Here is a 19,077-nt window from a genome sequence, read left to right as displayed (position 1 = left end):
GGTTCTCACTCACAGGATATTTCCATACATTCTCCTTATGGATGACGTCAAAAGATCACCCGTGAAGGTGTCAGTGCAGCAGATCACTTCAGGATAATCTCATATCTAAAGTTGATTCCTGCCAGTGCACCTGCTGTAGTTTTATGTCTTGATGCATGGTCAATCATCCAGTTAAGGGAATCCCAAAAACCTGAATGTATCGTTTTCAGTAGGGGGAACATTTAGTCACTCATCCAAGTTGACCCCAAAACAGTGATTCTGTTCAGGTGATGTAGAGACAGACAAAATGACGAACCAACTGGACATAGTGGTGGCAGACAAACTGAAGAAGACGGCTATAGTGATAGACATAGCAATACCAAATGACAGAAACATCAGGGAGAAGGAACCTGAGAAGCTTGAGAAATACCAAGGACTCTTAGAAGAGCTTGAGAAGATGTGGAGGGTGACAGTAACTGTGGTCCCAGTAAAGCAAATAATATTTATTATATATAACTGTCAAATTCTAGATGGGGGTCCCCAAGCTAAAATCTACTACCTCCATCATCCATTCTGGGGTCCAAACATTTTAAATGAATCGACAAAAGCATTTTCTTTCATTTCTATTTAACATTTTATTAACCTTACATATTTTTCTTATGTAACTACTGACCAGTTATTCATATGCCCAATAAATCTTCTTCTGAACAGAAAAGTGCAATCCAGTTCAAGTAGTAATATTAAACAGAAAACAATTTAACAATGAAATTATGCAATAATCTAAACCATATTTACTGCACATAAAACCAATATTGAGGTACCTTGATGAATGCTCAATCATCCAGGTAAGTAAATCCCAAGAAGTTCAGTTCAATTCAATCTTATTTATATAGCGCCAAATCACAGCAACAGTCACCCCAAGGCATATTGTGAGGTAGACCATACAATAATACATACAGAGAAAAACTCAACAGTCATATGACCCCTTATGAGTAAGAAAAAAAATCCCTTTTAACAGGAAGAAACCTCCGGCTTTCACTTCAGTGGGAGAAATTTGCATAGACATCTCTGCAGCTAGCATTTCAAACTTTGGTTGAAATGAGGTCAGTGCAATGCTTGCCAATGTCGTGCCTAGTTTGGCATGACATTGGCAAGCAGTAGCCGCATAGACATCAGTAGTTTTCCCTCACTCTCGCGTCCTCGTGTGATGGATTGTCTTCATCTTCATCAAAACTAAGTGCTGGTTGACTATTTTCATTCTCTCTCTCGGTTTGCTCTGGTTCAACCTGGAAAGGTTGAACAGAAGCCATTTCTAGTGCGCTGCTAACTGTGAACTCGATGCGGTGCAACCATATGACGTCACTACCCAGAGTGCATTGAGAAGCAAGTAACAATGGTGGCCTACTGGTAAATCGGTTTTATATAAATGTGCTTAAAAGGAAAATGTTTGGCGTATTTTAATACCACATACATGTTATTGAAAGCACAGTGCATATTTTAGTGCAAACATGTGTTAATAGCCGGGGTTCCCTTTAAACTTGAATACAAATGTTTGTTAGTCAGCTGTGAGCGAATTTTGTCTATTCATCTTTAAGTGTCCGATTTTCATAGACCACTTTGCATATTTTTGGCAAAGACATCTTGTTTTACTCACTCATCTGTGTCATCATTGTACTGTCAGCAAGCACCAGCTCCCAAGATAGTAACTTAGCAACCCATGTTGAAGGGCGTGCGTAGGTTGTTCTTCTTTGCCATCGTTTTGGCGGCTGGTGGCACAATACCACCTCCAGCTAGCTTGGAGTGTGGACCAGAAAGCCCCACATTACTGCCCATTGCACCTTTTCAAAAGTCAGCCACAGCAGCCGGTAGGAATAAAATATCTAACTATATAGTAAATAAGAAAAAGCTTTGTGGTCTGGACAAAACCGTTTTGGGGTTGGGGGTTGGGGATCCCTGTTCTAGATTGTTGCTCTAAATGCATATTTAAAATGTAATGCAATAAGGCAAAATTAACCCTGTCTTGTCTGACAGCTTTTGGTGTGTGTGAGAGAAAGTCAGCGAGTGCCATTGTATAATTTATATATTGTATAATGAATATATAAAGTATATATAAATTATAGTTTTTGTATCTTGTCTATTCACTGTAAAATTACAGGCATATGTTGTATTAAAAATACAATTAATTATTAATTAATTTAACTTTTAAATTTAAAAATGTTTTTCTAGAAAGAAAATGCTAAGGATTCAAAATCATAGAGTTGTCATAGCTGTAGTGTTTCATCATGTTTACTAGCTTTCAAATATTTTATTTATTGTCACCATCAACTTTGATCTTCAAAGTGTGAGGCTTTGCAGGAACCAATAGTAATAAAATTATTGTAATTATTTTGAGTATTAATATTATTTATTAAGTAATTGATAAATTATAACTTAAAAATAAAATGAAAAAAAAAAGGTTAGTGCTGATTTTAACATCCACGTAGATACTAAAAGCAACAGCCTCAACATGGCATTTAACCTGTTAATAATAAACTCCGCTGGCTTCTCTCACAATGAAAATAATCCACCTAACACTTTAACCCCAGGCTGTTTCTCGGTAGGTGTACTTCTTTCTACTTGTGACGTCAGTCACCTGTACTGTTCCAATGATTGTAAATTAAAGTATGCTCAGAATGCCCACATGTGTTATTGTTCTACAAGCATTGGTCATGACTTGTGTGTGTGCTTGGTTCAGCCAAGCATATCAGGATGCCTTTTGTTCAAAACTCATTATTGGATATGTCTGAGCCTGACGTCAGAAACCCCCTCTAGGCTTCGTCACTCAGTGGAAGTATCCGATATAATTTATCTAGATGATTTCCAACTTGTTTTTTATTTTTGTGTTTTATTTGTTGCTGAGCAAACCTTTTTGGCTGAGACTGAAGTTAAGCTTCATAACTGGACCGTTTTATTTAACTATTGTGGATCACTAAAGGGCTGTCAGTATATTTAGAAAATAAGTTAATAAATTCAATTATACAGCAGCAAATCACAACAACAGTCACCTCAAGGCACTTTCAATTTTAAGGTAGAACTTACAATAATACATTAAGAAAAAATAATACATACAGAGAAATGTGTATTATTTCAAGGGTCCCAAAGGCTGAACGACAGCTTGAGATAGAAAGAGAGTCCACCTTTGTGTGTCAATGCGAGACACTCCTAGTTGTAGCTGCTGCAGAATAAACACCACACCACAGAATGACACTTTATGTTTGAGCTTCCTATAAGTTTGCATGTTCTAACTTGTCTTACAGCAGATGTTGTCTAAGCTCTGGAATGAAGTACACCCACATTGTGGGTGAAGCAACAGCACCTGTGAGAGACAGTCGAGTGAAAATCCACACTGTTGTTGTTCCTCAGTAAAGAGAGACGCACAGACGATCAGACTGAGTTCAGACCAAACTAGCAGCTTCCTCTGAGTGAGTCCAGCTACAGGAGAGAAAAGTGGAAAACTCCAACACTGCTGCTTCAAGCTGCTGACGCTCCACACACTGAATGTGAGTTTGAGCAAAAACACGACTCAAAGGAAGTTTCAGTGAAGGCCGTAGAGGAGAGAGGGGAGCCAGGACTGACTGTACTTCCTGTCTGCTGTTTTCAGCTTCACTCACAGACTCAATGGATTCCAGATCAGAGGAGGATCTCTGCTGTCAGGTATGTCAGGAAGTCTTCAGTATTCCCATTGTTGTTTCATGTAATGAAAGATGTTGGAGTCAGAGAAATGAGTACTGTTAATAAATAAGTGACTCAGAAGAGAATATTCTCTCTGGACCAGGGGTAGGCATATTTTAGTAATAATTTGTAAAAAAGGAAGCAAGACATTCAAAAAACTGTTTTACTGAGTATGAAGTAGACTGAATTGGATTTATATGGATATCGGCAGATATCCAAATGTATAATATTGTATCGTATTGGACATCAAAAAAGGTTAAAGAGATGGTTGGCTCAAAAGTGCTCAGACTTTTTGTCAGCCTGGCTACAGTGCTGAAGAAAAACCTAGGGTTGTTCTTATTTTCTTCAATCAGTGATGAGTAATAAGATGTTCTAGCTTTACAGAGGGCTTTCTTATAAAGTAGCAATCTATTTCTCCAGATGTCTAATGTGATGAAGTCTACTCCCCACTGCTGTGTAATCAGTTATCATAAATTTAACTGTTATCAGGAAATGATCAGACAGGAGAAGGTTTTTGAGAAACACTGTTAAATATTCAGTTTCTATGCCATATGTGAAAACAAGATCTAGGGTGTGATTAAAGTGGTGGGTGGGTTCTTTTATATTTCGAGAGAAGCCAATTGAGTCTAATAACAGATTAAATGCCATGTTGAGGCTGCATGGATGTTAAAGTCCATTCTTCCATCCATTTTCTTCCGCTTTATCCAGGGCTGGGTCGCGGGGGCAGCAGCCTAAGCAGAGAGGCCCAGATCTCCCTCTCCCCAGCCAACTCCTCTAGCTTGTCCGGGGGAACACAAAGGCGTTCCCAGGCCAGCAGAGAGATATAATCTCTCCAGCGTGTTTTGGGTCTGCCCCGGGGCATTCTCCCGGTGGGACATGCCCGGAACACCTCATCCAGGAGGCATCCTTGTCAGATGCCCGAACCACCTTAGCTGGCTCCTTTCGATGTGGAGGAGCAGGGGCTCTGCTCTGAGCCCTTCCATGGCTGAACTTCTCACCCTGTCTCTAAGGGAGAGGCCAGCCACCCTTTGGAGGAAGCTCATTTTCACCGCTTGTATCCGCAATCTTGTTCTTTTGGTCACTACCCACAGCTCGTGACCATTGGTGAGGGTAGGGACGTATATCGACCGGTAAATTCACCACGACAGTCCGGTACAGCATGCGCACACTGCGGCCACTGCACCAATCTGTCTGTCGATCTCCAGCTTCCTTCTCCCATCACTCACAAACAAGACCCCGAGATACTTGAACTCCTCCACTTGGGGCAGGAACTTGTCCCTGACCCGAAGTGGGCACTCCACCCTTTTCCGGCTGAGAACCATGGCCTCAGATTTGGGGTTGCTGATCCTCATTCCCACTGCTTCACACTTGGCTGCAAACCATTCCAAAGCGAGCTGGAGGCCATCACCCAATGGAGCCAACAGAACCACATCATCCATGAAAAGCAGAGATGAGATCCTTAGGCCACCTAAGTGAAAGCCCTCCAACACATCGCTGCGCCTAGAAATCTTGTCCATAAAAATTATGAGCAGAATCGGTGGCAAAGGGCAGCCATAGCAGAGCCCATCACCCACCGGGGGGTGGGAATAAGTCAAGTTCTTGCAGTGGTTGTATAGAGATCAAATGGCCCGTAGCAATGGGCCAGACACCCGACAGGCACCAACCACCTTGCGGCCGCAGCTCAATGCAGCAGCAATGGAGATGCTGAACATGGTCCATTAGGACTCAATGTCCCCAGTCTCCCTCGGTTGAAGCTCTACCGGAGATGTGCATTGAAGATCTCACGGACTGGGGCGAGATTAATAACAGATATTAGAGCAGGGCGATATGACCAAAAATATTTATCACGATATACATTTGAAAATTTGCGATAATGACATAGCACCGAAATGTGTGCTGCTTTTTGGTCTGGTCACTACCGTTTCTGTCAGAACTGGTGCGATACCGGTACCCATCCCTAGTCATAGCCCAAATTCATATTTTTATTTTCTTTCACAAACATAAATTCAGAGTCTTTATTCTCAGTCCTTTGTTCTTTTAACTCAGAAGCAGAAAAACAAATTCTGATTGGCTGTCTCACACTCACCTGAATTACCTTGATGACTCTTGGGCACATAGGCAGTATCTACCCCATAACATTTCCCAGAGTTGGTAACAGTCTCTGCATCATCTCTAGCAAAAGTTTTACCGTTCCTAGAAAGTGAATTAACTGTTAAGGAAAAACTCTGAGTACAGTTCATTCCCTCTGTCACAGGAAGACAAAGTAACCTGATCAGAGTCTGTGCTTACGCATACAGCAGTTACACTTACCTCTGATGGGAAGGCTGGCACTAGGTTAACGCCAAGAGTCTGAATAAACTCTTCTGTGGTTGGTTTGACAGAGCCATTAGCTTTAGCAGTAACCACGTTAGTCACAAACAAATCAAGAGTGACATTGTCAGAGGGGATTGAAGCCTCATTATGCTCTGACTGACAGGAATCATGGGGCTCAGCCTGATATTTGGCAGATCAACATTTCCATCATTTATCAAGAGAATGGGTGGTGTTGAGGAGCTCTGGGTCGCTGTTGCTTCTCCAGCACATTTAGAAATTGTCTTTATCTCTGGAGAATCTACAGACCTTTCATGACAGTCACATTCCTGCAACTTAGGAAGATTTTGAGGCGAAAGACTGTCACTGACCTCTATTATTAACGGAGTCTGAGAGGAAACAAGAGTTCCACCAACCTCCAGCTGCTGTGTGGTGCTGCAGTGACATGGACACCGCGTCTTCTTTAAAGAAACCACTGAGGCTGAAGCATTGGCTCTTAGGGAAGTGAGAGGTGGCAGACCCTGGCAGCTCAGAGGGCCCCCGAGCGCCAGGCATGTTCCCTGAAAAGTGTGCTGACAATCGGGGGTGAGCCACAGCTTTCCCCGGAGCTCCTCCTCTAGGTGGGTGCAAGCTGTTTTCTGCTGCTCACAGAGGTTCAAATCCATGATTTCCATACTAGGTCTTTCTAAACAACTAAACACTGTACTTTCAGTCTCAGAACATGATTCAGTTATAGTTTCCAGCCCCGGCGAAACAATGCACATCTCGCTGTTCTCCATAGATGGATCGCAAGGCACCAAAACACAGTCACTCACCCCTGGGGTTAGCGCTGTGCGACGGTTCTTTCTGGAAGTGGGTGCAATGGATGCTGATGCCACAGAAGCAGAGGGTGATGTGGCGGGAATCTCCTTGTCTTCTGCCCACATCCTCACTAAACACGAGGCAGGTGAAGTAAAGTCTGAGCAGGGTGGAAACGGCGAGTTGCTGGTCCGAGGTGAGGCAACAGGCGAGAGCTCCTCCTTGGAAATGAGCCAGGGCTTCCAACGGAGCTTTTCCTCCTGATAAGCCCGTAACACCTGCTGCCGCTCTTCCTCACCGAAGTCTATGGCTTCTGTCATCTCCATGTGCCGCGCTGTGTGGCTAGACTGTGGCGAAGACCCGGAAGTTGATGAAGCGTGAGCCGATGGCGTGTCGGTGGTGAGCCTCACCGTTCCGACTCTGACTGCCTCTGGCTCGCGAGGCAGCGGGGAGACAGCACAATAGCAGGGCAGCAAAACTAAATACAATGAACAAAGAACACCAGACTCTTTCAAAATAAAACAGGAAACATGGAGACATAGACATGACACGAACTTGACAACAAGTACAACACAGACAGATGAGATGACAGAAACAACTAAGAAACAAAGGACTAAAGTGCAACCTAGAAATTAACTAGATGAGCTAAACTAGAACACAAATGAATACAAAAGACACATAAAAACTCAAACACTGGGTCACACGACCCAGTATCATGACAATTGTGCTGCAATAGGTGTAGGCTGCTGGGGCATTCTCATGATGTTGTGAGTCTCTCATCTTTGAGGTGTATAAACACCTCACACTGTGTAAATACACCTTTCTTCCTTTATATATTTCTCTGCACTGAATTATGATTATTTATCTCTGGCTCTCTTCCACAGCATGTCTTTTGTCCTGTTTATGAGGGTTCATATAATTTTTTTATTATATGGTTTAAATTACAATATAAAGTGCCCTGAGACAGCTTCTGTTGTGATTTGGTGCTATATGAATAAAACTGAATTGGAATGAATTGAATAACCCTTCCCTGAGCCTGGTTTTGCTGATGGTTTTTTTTCTATTAAAAGGGAGTTTTCCCATCCCAGTGTTGCACATAAGGGGTAATATGACTGTTGGATTTTTCTCTGTTGTTTTATTGCAGGGTCTACCTTGTAATATATGGTAGACACTGCAATGTGTTTGAATATAACAATTCAATAAACAATTAAAATAAATTCTACAAAAAATGTGCACAAAGTTAAGAACTTACATTACTGTGTGTTCCTCATTCTTCCAGGACAGAGATCAGAGAGCTTCAGAGGCTCTCTGCAGTCTGCACTCTGAGGAGCTCAAAATCTTCTGTCTGGACCATCAGCAGACTCTGTGTCTCGTTTGCTGTGTTTTAGCACAACACTCCAAGCACAGATTCAGACCCATCGATGAAGCTGCACAACAACACAAGAAGGAACTTCAGGAAAATCTGGAGCCCTTAAAGGAGAAGTTAAAGGTTTGTGAAGAAGTTCAAGTGAAGTTTGATCAAACAGCAGAACACATTAAGGTCCAGGCCCGACACACAGAGAGGCAGATTAAGGAGCAGTTTAAGACGCTTCACCAGTTTCTAGCAGAGGAAGAGGAGGCCAGGCTGGCTGCACTGAGGGAGGAAGAGGAGCAGAAGAGTGGGATGATGAAGGAGAAGATGGAGGCTCTGAGCAGAGAGATAGCAGCTCTTTCAGACACAGTCAGAGCCACAGAGGAGGAGCTGAGAGCTGAAGACGTCTCATTCCTGCACAACTACAAGGCTGCAGTGGAAAGAGTCCAGCGCTGCCCCCTGCTGGATGATCCACAGCTGCACCCAGGAGCTCTGATAGACCAGGCCAAACACCTGGGCAACCTAACCTTCAACATCTGGAAGAACATGAAGTACATGGTCTCCTACACTCCTCTCATTCTGGACCCAAACACTGCTCATCCAAACCTCATCTTGTCTGAAGATCTGACCAGTGTGAGAGGAGGAGGAGAGAGGCAGCAGCTTCCTGATAATCCAGAGAGGATTAATTTGTTCTACTCTGTCCTGGGCTCTGAGGGCTTTAACTCAGGGACTCACAGCTGGGATGTCGAAGTTGGAGAGAGTACAGGGTGGGAACTGGGTGTGTTGGCAAAGTCTGTGGAGAAGAAGAAAGAGTTATGTGCTGGATTATGGAAGATAAAATTATGTGAAGATAAATACTATGCACACTCACCATCAGCTCCTCTCACTGCTTTCGTAGTACAAAAGAAGCTCCAGAGGATCAGAGTGAATCTGAACTGGAACAGCGGAAAATTGTCGTTCTCTGGTCCTGATACTAACAAACACATTCACACCTTCAGAGACACTTTTACTGAGAAGATGTTTCCATACATTCGCACTCGTGAAGAAGTGAAGGTGTTGCCATTGACGGTGTCAGTGTCAGTGGAGCAGGTGAAATGAGGATGATTATATTTCTAATGTTGTTTCCTCTTATTAAGTTGTATTTGTACTCTCACTGACAAATTGTAATAATATAATCGCGATGAATTGTAAGACTGCACAGCTTTGGAGCGGGATTGCTTTTAAGATCCAATTAAAATCTGTGCACTCAAAAAGATTCTCTGGAAAAGATTAGAATTCTTGGAACAGAGTTTATTCACTGCATCATATGAACAGCAAGAACATACATACAGAGTATAGCAAAACACACAGCAGAAAGCGAACAAAGCAAAACCACCTGGGGTGTACAGCCTTTAGCACAAGCAGCAAAGGAACACAGAGACAGACAGAAACCCTTTGCTTTGGCTTATCATAATAGGTCAAGACACGGTCAGACATTGCACATAAATACTAACTATTAAATCTTACAACGGGCAGTCAGCATAATCTTTTATTATACATATATTATGGTGAACCTCATATATAAAATATCCTAGTGTGGGTTTATAGTGTTTTTGTGTATGATTGTATAGCATTAAAATTATCCTTAAGGTGATTTTATCGTGATGTGTTCAGTATCTCTGTTATAATGTTACTGTTTTGGTTGTGGTGCATGAAAGAGACTGAGTATGGAGGGATGGAGAGCGAGTTATTCAGGAGAACTTTCAGTGGCATTAACGGCCCTGTTACTGTACCACCTAAACAAATGGTAAAGAAGAGTCTGCGAGTAAGTTACAGTATATATGTTCAATGCAGATAAATATGTAGTGTACATAGTTATATAGGTATACATATTATCCAATAATCCTCCATGCCTGAACAGAAAACCAATAAGAATAATTCATTTTTGTTAATTATTCAGATTAATTTGTTTTACCATCTGAAAAAGGGACATTTTGGTTTTGTAAATGTAAATATTCAGTTGGCTTCTGTTGCGCTTTTTAAAAACATGTAAGGATTACGATATATAGATAAAAAGTGTTTTTTCTTTTAATTGTTGTATATATTTCATTTTACAAAATTTTAAATAAAAAAAATACTTATATATTATGAACAGAAAGACTTTCTTTTGTTGTTGGTCCGGTGTGGTTCTGTAACCATTACAATTGCTGTCTGAAGGCACCCACTGGATTTGCTTTACCAAGTAGATTATTATGGCCTTGCCATATTGACACACAGCATCAGGATCATCTGTTGAGAGAGAAAAAAAATAAGAGAAAACAAGCAAAAAGAGAACAACATAATAAACAACATAATTACAATAGTCTAGCTAAGTGTAAATAACAGTAAATACTAAATATTAAATGTTATTGTGCATCACACAAGATCGACAGCACACAATGTGCCTTGAGGTAGCATCCAGGAAAGGTGTAGTTTGTGTCTGTGAACACCCATTTGTACACCTGTGTAAATGAGCGTGCTTGTGTTTAAAATGTTTTAATGATCTGCTAAAGGGTCTGAAGAGCCATGGCCTGGTCCCACAGGTTAAATTATTTATTTATTACATTTTGTGCGGAGTGAATAAATAAAAGTATATTTATGGTGGCCCCTACAGACAAAACACGTACAAACTCCAAAACACAACAGAAATGCTCCAGGATGCTAGGGGGCAGTGTTGAGCTTTTGTTACCTTGTGGACACAAGCCAAGCAAGATTTGGCTTGATTTGTGTGTGGTAGTAAAAGGTAAATGAACCTTTTTTTTTTTTTTTTTTTTAATTATTTCAATATATATGAGTACCTGTGTATTAATACAGAAACAATGCACATATGCTTTCAGTTGTGTAATTTAACTGGTCTAGGTATCTCTGTTTTGGAAGTTCAGTTAACACTAGAAATGTTCTTTGGAGTTTGTACGTGTTTTGTCTCTGGGGGCCACCGCATATATTTATATGTAATCATATAAATAAAAACATGTTGTTTTACATTAGTAATTTCTTTTGTGCATAATTTTATATTGTTGTTGATAACAAAATAATAATTAAAGCAACAAAACAACATGAAGAGCCTGTTGGGAGCCGAAAGAGCCGGTTCTTTTTTGAGACCCGGCTCTTTTGGCTCGGCTCACTAAAAAGAGTCAGAATTCACATCACTACAGAAAACAGATTTTTAGCTGGGAAATTGTTCTTTAAAAACACACAGAGAGAAAGAGACAGCAAGCTCTGCATGAAGTGTGATTTTATCGTGGTGGAAGAAAACTGTAAGTAAGAGCGAATTAATGACGATGTTTATGTGAAATTAAATGTGAAGCGTAGTTTGGATCGTCTTTTGCTGCTGGTTCAGTCAATATTGTTTGGAGAGAGATAAAACCTGCAGCTTCAGAATCTAGTGCAAAAAGGGGAGTAAACACAAAGCATCAAATCAGGAATCATCAGAATCAGCGAGCTGCCGGCTTTCAGCCCCGACCGTATCCGTGCCGTCGGGTGAGAAAGGCCACATCTCGCTGATTCTGATCCGTCGGCGGGTCCACGCTTTGTGTTTACATCTTTGTGCAGAATCCGTGTTTCTGCTCTCATTTACTATTTTAGCTGTTTGGTGGCTTTTGAAATTTTGTGAGGTTTAACCTGAGATTCTGGCATTTCGGGCAAAATAAATTTAGTTTTAAGAATCGAATTGATATTACGTAATCCAAGCTAGAATAAATTTCAATCGATAAATTGATAATCAAAACCCACCTCTAATTTTAATAGCCAGCGGTGCTAGTACCACTTACCACTTCTACCTACAATCCTTTGCGGTTTTATCCCGGAAATGACATCACGTTTTCAATCTCTATGGGTAGTGAAAGTCTGGTTTGTTGGATAAATTTCCATTGTAAAATTCATCCAACCTTCCACATAGTGGGTTGATGTTCCTGAAAGAATTTGATGCCGAAACCATGATGTGGTCATAAAAATGGCCAAACTCCTTGAGAATTTCTTCTCAGCATTTTTCTTTGACAAAGCCATCTTCCACAAGGAGTCGTAGAATAGTGGTAAGTTTTCAGACACTTAACTCTTTGCTTTTGAGGAACACCCTTGGATCCAAAACTGACAGCCTTCTCACAGGATATTTAAGTGGTGCCCTTTCAAAGATTTTGGTGACCATCTTCAACAAAAATACATTACAGTTCTGCCTGAACTCAAGTCTCAGCTTCGCAGCTCCTAAGTTGTTCTTTATGTGTTTTTCTAGTGCTCACTCTGTGACAAATCAAACTCTCACTTTGGGCTTGATAAACTTATCAGTTAAACTCCTCAGGATATTTATGAGATCACGGCACAAAAATGGCAGCAACGGTTTGTCAGTCTGACAAGCTAGTGATTTCCCTAGCTAACATTATAAAGAAGTTGAGCTTTGCTGGGAAAAGTTCATCTTTCAGAATCATCTGAGCCATTTTGAAAGACTTTGTTGTTGGCTCTGTTACAGTGTTTTTTTGGCAGCACCGATATACATTTTCAGAAAGGGCAAAATCTGAAGAGCGTGCTCAGCCACCTCCACATTTTCAAGCCATCAATGATTATAGAACTGAAGAAGAAAGGACGTCGAACCAGTGACTTCTGTGTCATCTTCCCTACGTGCTGGAATATCCTTGATTAGTCATTTAAGGCTTGACAGAGCATTTCCCAGCTCCTAGTCTGTGGCTGCACACTCTGCTCTGAAGGCATTATGTAGTTTATGCAAACCACAACTTCCAACATTTAACATGTTTTTGCCTGTGTTATGTTCCCCTTAAAGGGTCAAGGTGATGAGGGAAAGTAACAAAAAGTGTCCAGGTACGAAAAAGGAAATAAGGAGGCAAAAGAGTTAAATTAAAGAGTTTTATTAAAGTTTCAATCAAGTACTAACTAAAAGAGATGGATAAGCTGCTATCACCATTTAAAGAAACAAAGCAAAACTCAAGCATTGGTCAGTAAACTGAAAAGTCAAAAAGAGATTAGTGACCAAATACACTCCTCTCCACAGAGCAAGAGCAAGCAATTACAAAATACAGCTCACTAGCTGCAACCACTCACATGACACTCTGGCACCAGAGCTCACCTTTCTCTTCCCTTAAATACCTTTTCTTGCTGATGTGAGGCAGCTGTATAAAAGAGAAAGGTAGCAGAAGAAATTGTAGGTCACGGCCAAACAGGCACCTCCAGGAGGAGTCCCTGCTAGGGCCGTAACAGTCTGTGTGTTCTTCAATGTTATGCTGGGCCAGTGAGAAGGTCTTCCAGTTCACATTTGGACCATCCATTGACAAATGAATCAGATTCTGGAAGCCTATACCAGAACACCTTTTTTCAATCTTCTCATACATTTGCACTGCAGTGTCATGACCCATGAAAAATAATGTCAGGTACAGTAATGTCAGCGATTTTACTTGGTTATCATTCCATAATTTCATGTGCATGTCAAGCTGACATTCCTTCATTTCCCTGTCCAGACTTTCATCAAAGAGACGTCTTTCTTGCCTTTAGCTTTCATTAGTTAGGAGAAATGAGGAGCAATCCTAAATGCAGTGAGGTATGCCACTTTTCTCTCTTCACCAGTAAACTGTTTTTCTATGTCACTCTCAGGAAATATGCTTCTGAAAATATCCCTTACAGTCTCACATGATTTGTAGGAATAGTGGCTCATTATAACTTTTGTCGTCCAGCATATTTATCTCTATGGAGCTGAAGCTCCATTTACCCCCAGTGTTGCAAGGCACTAAGATAATACTTAAAAAGTTGCAGATTGCAAAACACAAAAAAATTTAAATAGTATTCTTCTAATGAGGTGGTGACAACTTTGCTGCTTTATAGCCTTTATTCAGACTTCTAACTGCACTTTTGCACATTGTGCTTTTTTCCACAGTGCTGATACAGCAGTATTCTTCATATTTACACAATACTTGTACCATATCTAATACCATACAATGAGTCCATTGGCTTTAAAAATTATATTTCTTTATCATGGAACAAAAAGTAGTTGGTAAAAAGGAACTGTCCTCCAATAAAATGTTCAGTTCCCTGAATTATGAAGACATATGACAAGGACAGAATCCATCATGCTTCACCAATTCTTGCTACTAATGCCCCTGTTGTCTGTTCCTAGAACCACACCTGAGCTTATTTGCTTCTTTTTTAAAACCTACTTTAACAACTTGATTTTCCTAATAATTTACATGTTGGTAAAGTAGAATCACCTTTGTTTAACCTTGATTATGTTTCTCTAAGCATTGAGGCACGTCACTTACAGAAAATGTGGTTTTAAAGAAACATAGGTATGGTCCCATTACAAAAAATACCATTATATTTAGTGGCACTACTTCCAGAACAACATGTTGTTTTTTTGTCAATAAAAATCTTTGAAACATGATCATCATAAAATGCATAAAATCGTCAGTGACATAATCGGCCTTAAAATGCGGCCTTTAAGGCTAGAGACCCTGAATTGGGATATAGCCACAGAGAGCTGCGCTGCAAAACTATGATCCCTGAGCAACAACAACAATACTCGAGAGGAGAATTTCTGATAGTTTCTGTCAATAACCTTTTCTTTTAATTTTCTAGCCCCGGTGAATTTACACATGGGAGTGTGTCAAAAAGGGGGAAGTTGAGTTTTAACATCAAACAATGGTTTTATGAACATTTTATGACATTATTTGTGTGTTTAATAATTTAGGTTTGGTAAAACTTAAGCTTATAATGTGTTAGAATTAAAAATGGTTAATTTGCTTTTGATTTCCTTTTACAAAAATAAGTGGTTATTTTTATTTTCATACACACATTGCAAATGTGCTCATAATGAGTTGGCACTCAGTCTTTTGAAGGTCATAAGCTTCGTTCGGCGTGATGTCCGGACTGATATATTGTAGGTATTGACTTTGAGTGCAGAGGATGCAAACACGCTTACACACACATAGATTATGATTAGAATAAGTCCCTGGGTCATAGAGTCTTGAACATGATATTCTAAACCAAATTTGCATCACTTGAAGAACAATGGATAACAACATTAGATTATTAATGCTAGACAGAGAGTGTTTTGGTTTTCTGCCTTACAGAAAAAAGAACAGACACCAGACGAGGTCATGGAGATATGAGGAACCTTCACAGTTGAGATAGACACAGAGACTCCGAAGACAGCAACTGGGGTCAAGGGTCATGCAGTTTGGGCTCCAGCTAGTCATCTCAAAAGGATGGATCCCATAAACACAGCAATAACCATAAAGTGGTTGGCGAAAAACCAGGAACACCAGACCAACGAGGTTTGAGAGGCTCTTGGTAAAAAGGGGGCCACGGCGGTGACCCCAGAATACACAGATCTTTGTTTGAAATCGGGGCAGAATAATCCCCTGATCTGTGCAACGACTGAAGGGTGGTCTAACCCCTGAGGTCGAAGAAAGAAGAGCAGAGAATCACCCGACTGAAAGACACTGATAGCTGCAGCAATAAAATAAAGATTAAAAGATCCTTAGACAGAGGTTCTAGTCTGAGTACATTTGAGGGCACAAGGTAGCACCAAGATGGGGGTGGGAAACTGGAGTACCAAAATAAAGCTGTGGGAGAACTGGAGAGCGATGGGAGTGTCTACTACTACTGATGTTGTTGTAATCATTGTTTTCCTTGCATTTGAACTGCCCAAACACAGGGGTCATCCCACATATGGTCCACCCATTAAAGGGGGAGAGAGGGCCTCAAGGGCAAGAAGAGAACCTCGTAAAACTGGCTTGCAAGATGTAAGTGATCTCTTTAAAAAGAGATCACAAGGGGGGATTGTGGGATTATAATATTATCTCATACCACGTTATACCCCTGATTAATGATTGTGAAATTATTATGTAGTTTTAGTTTGCAGTATTCTCCTGAATTAGAAGAAGGTGATAACTATTACAGTTATTAAACTGATTTGTATTACATTAGACTGCTGATTCAGTGTGAATGAATGATATTGTTTATGATGCATTATACTGCTGAGTTATGAGAAATACTGTTTTCAGAGAGTCAGGACTTTGCTTTTTCTGATAGTAGAGGAGACAGAGCACATTCCACGGGAGACTTCACTCCCACTGTTGTTGAAGGCAGACGAAATAGGGAGCCAAGGCCATAAGTCAGGCTCGCTAGGAGTTAGAAAGAATGTGAATGTTTAGGTTTTTACGACTAGGTGGGGGCCACTAGAGGCTATAAGAGTTTGAGTAACCCTCCACCAGTTGGAGATTTGCTGTGACCCTCTTCATGCATGTCTCCCCATCCGGATGGTTTATGCTCATAAAGTGTTGAATTGTATGGAATAAAAGATTGTTGATTGAGCATTTATACACCGAGTATTGTCCTTCCTTCAGCCCAAAGGTCGAAAGAATTGGGAGGTTTTAGCAATATTTGAAAACATCTTATTGTTGCAGTAATTTCCTTACTCACAGAGTGAGACATTTAAGCTGTTCCCATTTCAACCTGTTGACTTAGAAGAAGATGATTTGTGGATGTCTCTGGACAGCTGACAAGAGCCAGCTAAACAAAAAAATAGCTGGTTATAAGTTAACAGTATGCCAAATAATATCGGGCTTCAGTGTAATAATCAATTGCACTTTCACTCTGATTAGCAGTTTCATTACTGTTCCACGATATATGGGAGTTCATTCGCTAAGTATCAGAGTCCAGCAAATTTTCATCCACTTTAAAGACAGTTTAAAAAACACAATATCTTACTGAGATGATGGAAAATTCCAAGGTGGATCTGAATCTGGTCCCCAGAGTAGTAGAAACACATGTTACAAGATAAATATATATTCTTAGTTCTTATTTTTGCATTGTATTGTTTTATGTATTTTAATAATAAAGGCTTGTAAAGCAAGAACAGTTTTGACTTGAGTTATTTCTCTTTCTGGGTTGCAAAATAAACATTTAACATATTTTCAGGCGAGAATGTAGCTGAGTAAACTTCAAATATCTGAGCCGACGAGAACAGCAAACTCCCGGCACATCATTTCAGGCTTTGGTCCATGTAAGGAGAAAAACCTCAGAAAAGCAAAGAATCACGGGCCCAGAGTTAATTCATGTACATGGACGTTTACCTGACACCTTTCGTTGACTACAGAAAGTGTAGGCAAAGCGCGCCAGGCATTCACTCAGAGTTTATTATATACTGTCCTCTCACGTAACACTCATGGGTGGAGTACAAGTTAGGAAAAAACAACTTCTTATCTGCTGCTTGCATACGAGGCTGCACAGGATGCAACCTTGCAAGACGAAGATGGACAAGTTGATTAACGATCTTGTAGTGGGTTAGAACAATACACGTGGGTGTTGTCTAAACTTGAGCAACTTCCTCATGTGATCACTTTGTTGCAGCTAAAGAATTTGCTGATACGCTATGTACAGGCATTACTGTGCAATTTAAATAAGCTTAAACATAAAGGTAATAAGGTAAAATCTTTTCACAGTCCACATCAGTCTAAAATTATATGTAACCATGAATAATGTGTTGCCATGTCCACCAGGAGAGACTGGACAGTGTAGATGTAAAACAAATATTCCAGCAGTTCATCTCAGATAACGAGAGAAGAAGGCATGTGTTTGGCTACTTCACATAGTGGACATTGGTTGTAGTGTGGGACACCAGTAGTGTTAATGTCTGTTGCTGTAACTGCAGTTTAGTTTTAGAATAAAAAATCCCAGCTCACTGATTTGATCGGGACAATAGTGCCTAAAATGTTGCATAATTTTGCTGAGAGATCGTTTACTTTGTGGTAATCTTAGATGAGTAGTTTTAGGGACAAAAATCACCAGGTCATTGATGTGTTCCCTTAGTACTAATGTATAAGAGATGTTGGTGTACTATAACTGAAGTAATGTTGTTAAGTCCTAAAGTCATATTCTTTTATTGTAATGACTGTATTTGAAGCTATTTTTATTTTTGTATGTATACTAAAGTCTAAAATACTTAGTCATTTGTTTATTAGTAATTTAACATTATATAATTCACATAGAAAACTATGAATTGTAATTTTAAATGGTTTAAAAGCATGTAGAATAGCATATGTAGGCAAGTATATTTCTCCTTCTTTCCTTTTTTTTTTATCAAGAAGCAAAGACAAAAAGGGAAAAAAAGAAACAGGGCAGGGTTTGGTGGTTGAATCATCCGTCCCCACCAATGCCAAAACCAAATCTACGCCCTTGGTATCGTGCCAGAAATAGAATATAACAGCAATCACATCCATTAACCATTACGGCTGGAAACTAAAAGCGCAAAACGTTGTGTAGTACGGTAAATTAGACTTTTGTAAGTATTTGTTTACGGCTTCAGCAGCATGCTATGGTTAGCATGTTAGTTTGGGTCACACACCTCTGATGCTCTGTGATGTTAGTGATCAGCTCCTCCATTATTGTGTATTGTTTTAGTCCCTTGTTTTCTGCCATAAAATGTTTCCATGAATTCAATGCAATTGTCAAGATGGTGCTGATTGCATCGTTCTTTCAACTATTTGAGATTTATATATTTGTCTTGTTGGAATTCATTTTGAACCAAGTCTTCCAATGTCATAAACAATGTCATGTTTATGACATTGGAATGTGTTAATTCCCTTTTGTCTAGTTGGTAACAGAAGACATATGGAGAATGTGTGAGCTATGTTTAGGAATAAGTAAATACACAGTTGTAATACGTTAAAAGTAATAAAAGGAGTGCATAATTGTGAATTTGAATAAATAATGGCGGAGTATTCAGGAATGGCAAGCCACGTCTCCCTGTCTGATAATTTCTTTCCTGTTAACAGGACACACATATAGCTGTCATCTGGTACCTGTAACATTAACATACTACGCAGGTCATCAACAAGATTTATTTTTTAAATTTTCATTGTAAGTGGGCTAAAGCGCTTAATTAAAAGTAGTCTAACATAAATGTAAAT

General features: G+C 40.0%; 2 protein-coding genes and 1 pseudogene across 2 annotated transcripts; 1 reads left to right on the top strand and 2 right to left on the bottom strand.

Moving 5' to 3' along the window:
• Positions 1 to 6,101: 6,101 nt before the first annotated feature.
• Positions 6,102 to 7,124, bottom strand: LOC148103242 (uncharacterized). Its single transcript, XM_087839083.1, has one exon. It carries the CDS (start codon positions 7,122 to 7,124, stop codon positions 6,102 to 6,104), a length of 1,023 nt encoding a protein of 340 aa, XP_087695209.1.
• Positions 7,125 to 7,906: 782 nt separating this feature from the next.
• Positions 7,907 to 10,105, top strand: LOC148103241 (nuclear factor 7, brain-like). The gene is made up of 2 exons (XM_087838078.1): positions 7,907 to 7,912; positions 8,078 to 10,105. Exons 1-2 carry the CDS (start codon positions 7,907 to 7,909, stop codon positions 9,245 to 9,247), a joined length of 1,176 nt encoding a protein of 391 aa, XP_087694204.1. The 3' UTR covers positions 9,248 to 10,105.
• Positions 10,106 to 11,996: 1,891 nt separating this feature from the next.
• On the bottom strand, positions 11,997 to 13,841 carry LOC148103240 (uncharacterized; annotated as a pseudogene).
• Positions 13,842 to 19,077: the final 5,236 nt, after the last annotated feature.

This window comes from Neolamprologus brichardi, chromosome 3 (assembly GCF_056152115.1).
Source record: "Neolamprologus brichardi isolate AB-2024 chromosome 3, ASM5615211v1, whole genome shotgun sequence".
Lineage (NCBI taxonomy): Eukaryota > Metazoa > Chordata > Actinopteri > Cichliformes > Cichlidae > Neolamprologus > Neolamprologus brichardi.
This window is presented reverse-complemented; position numbering and strand designations above follow the sequence as displayed.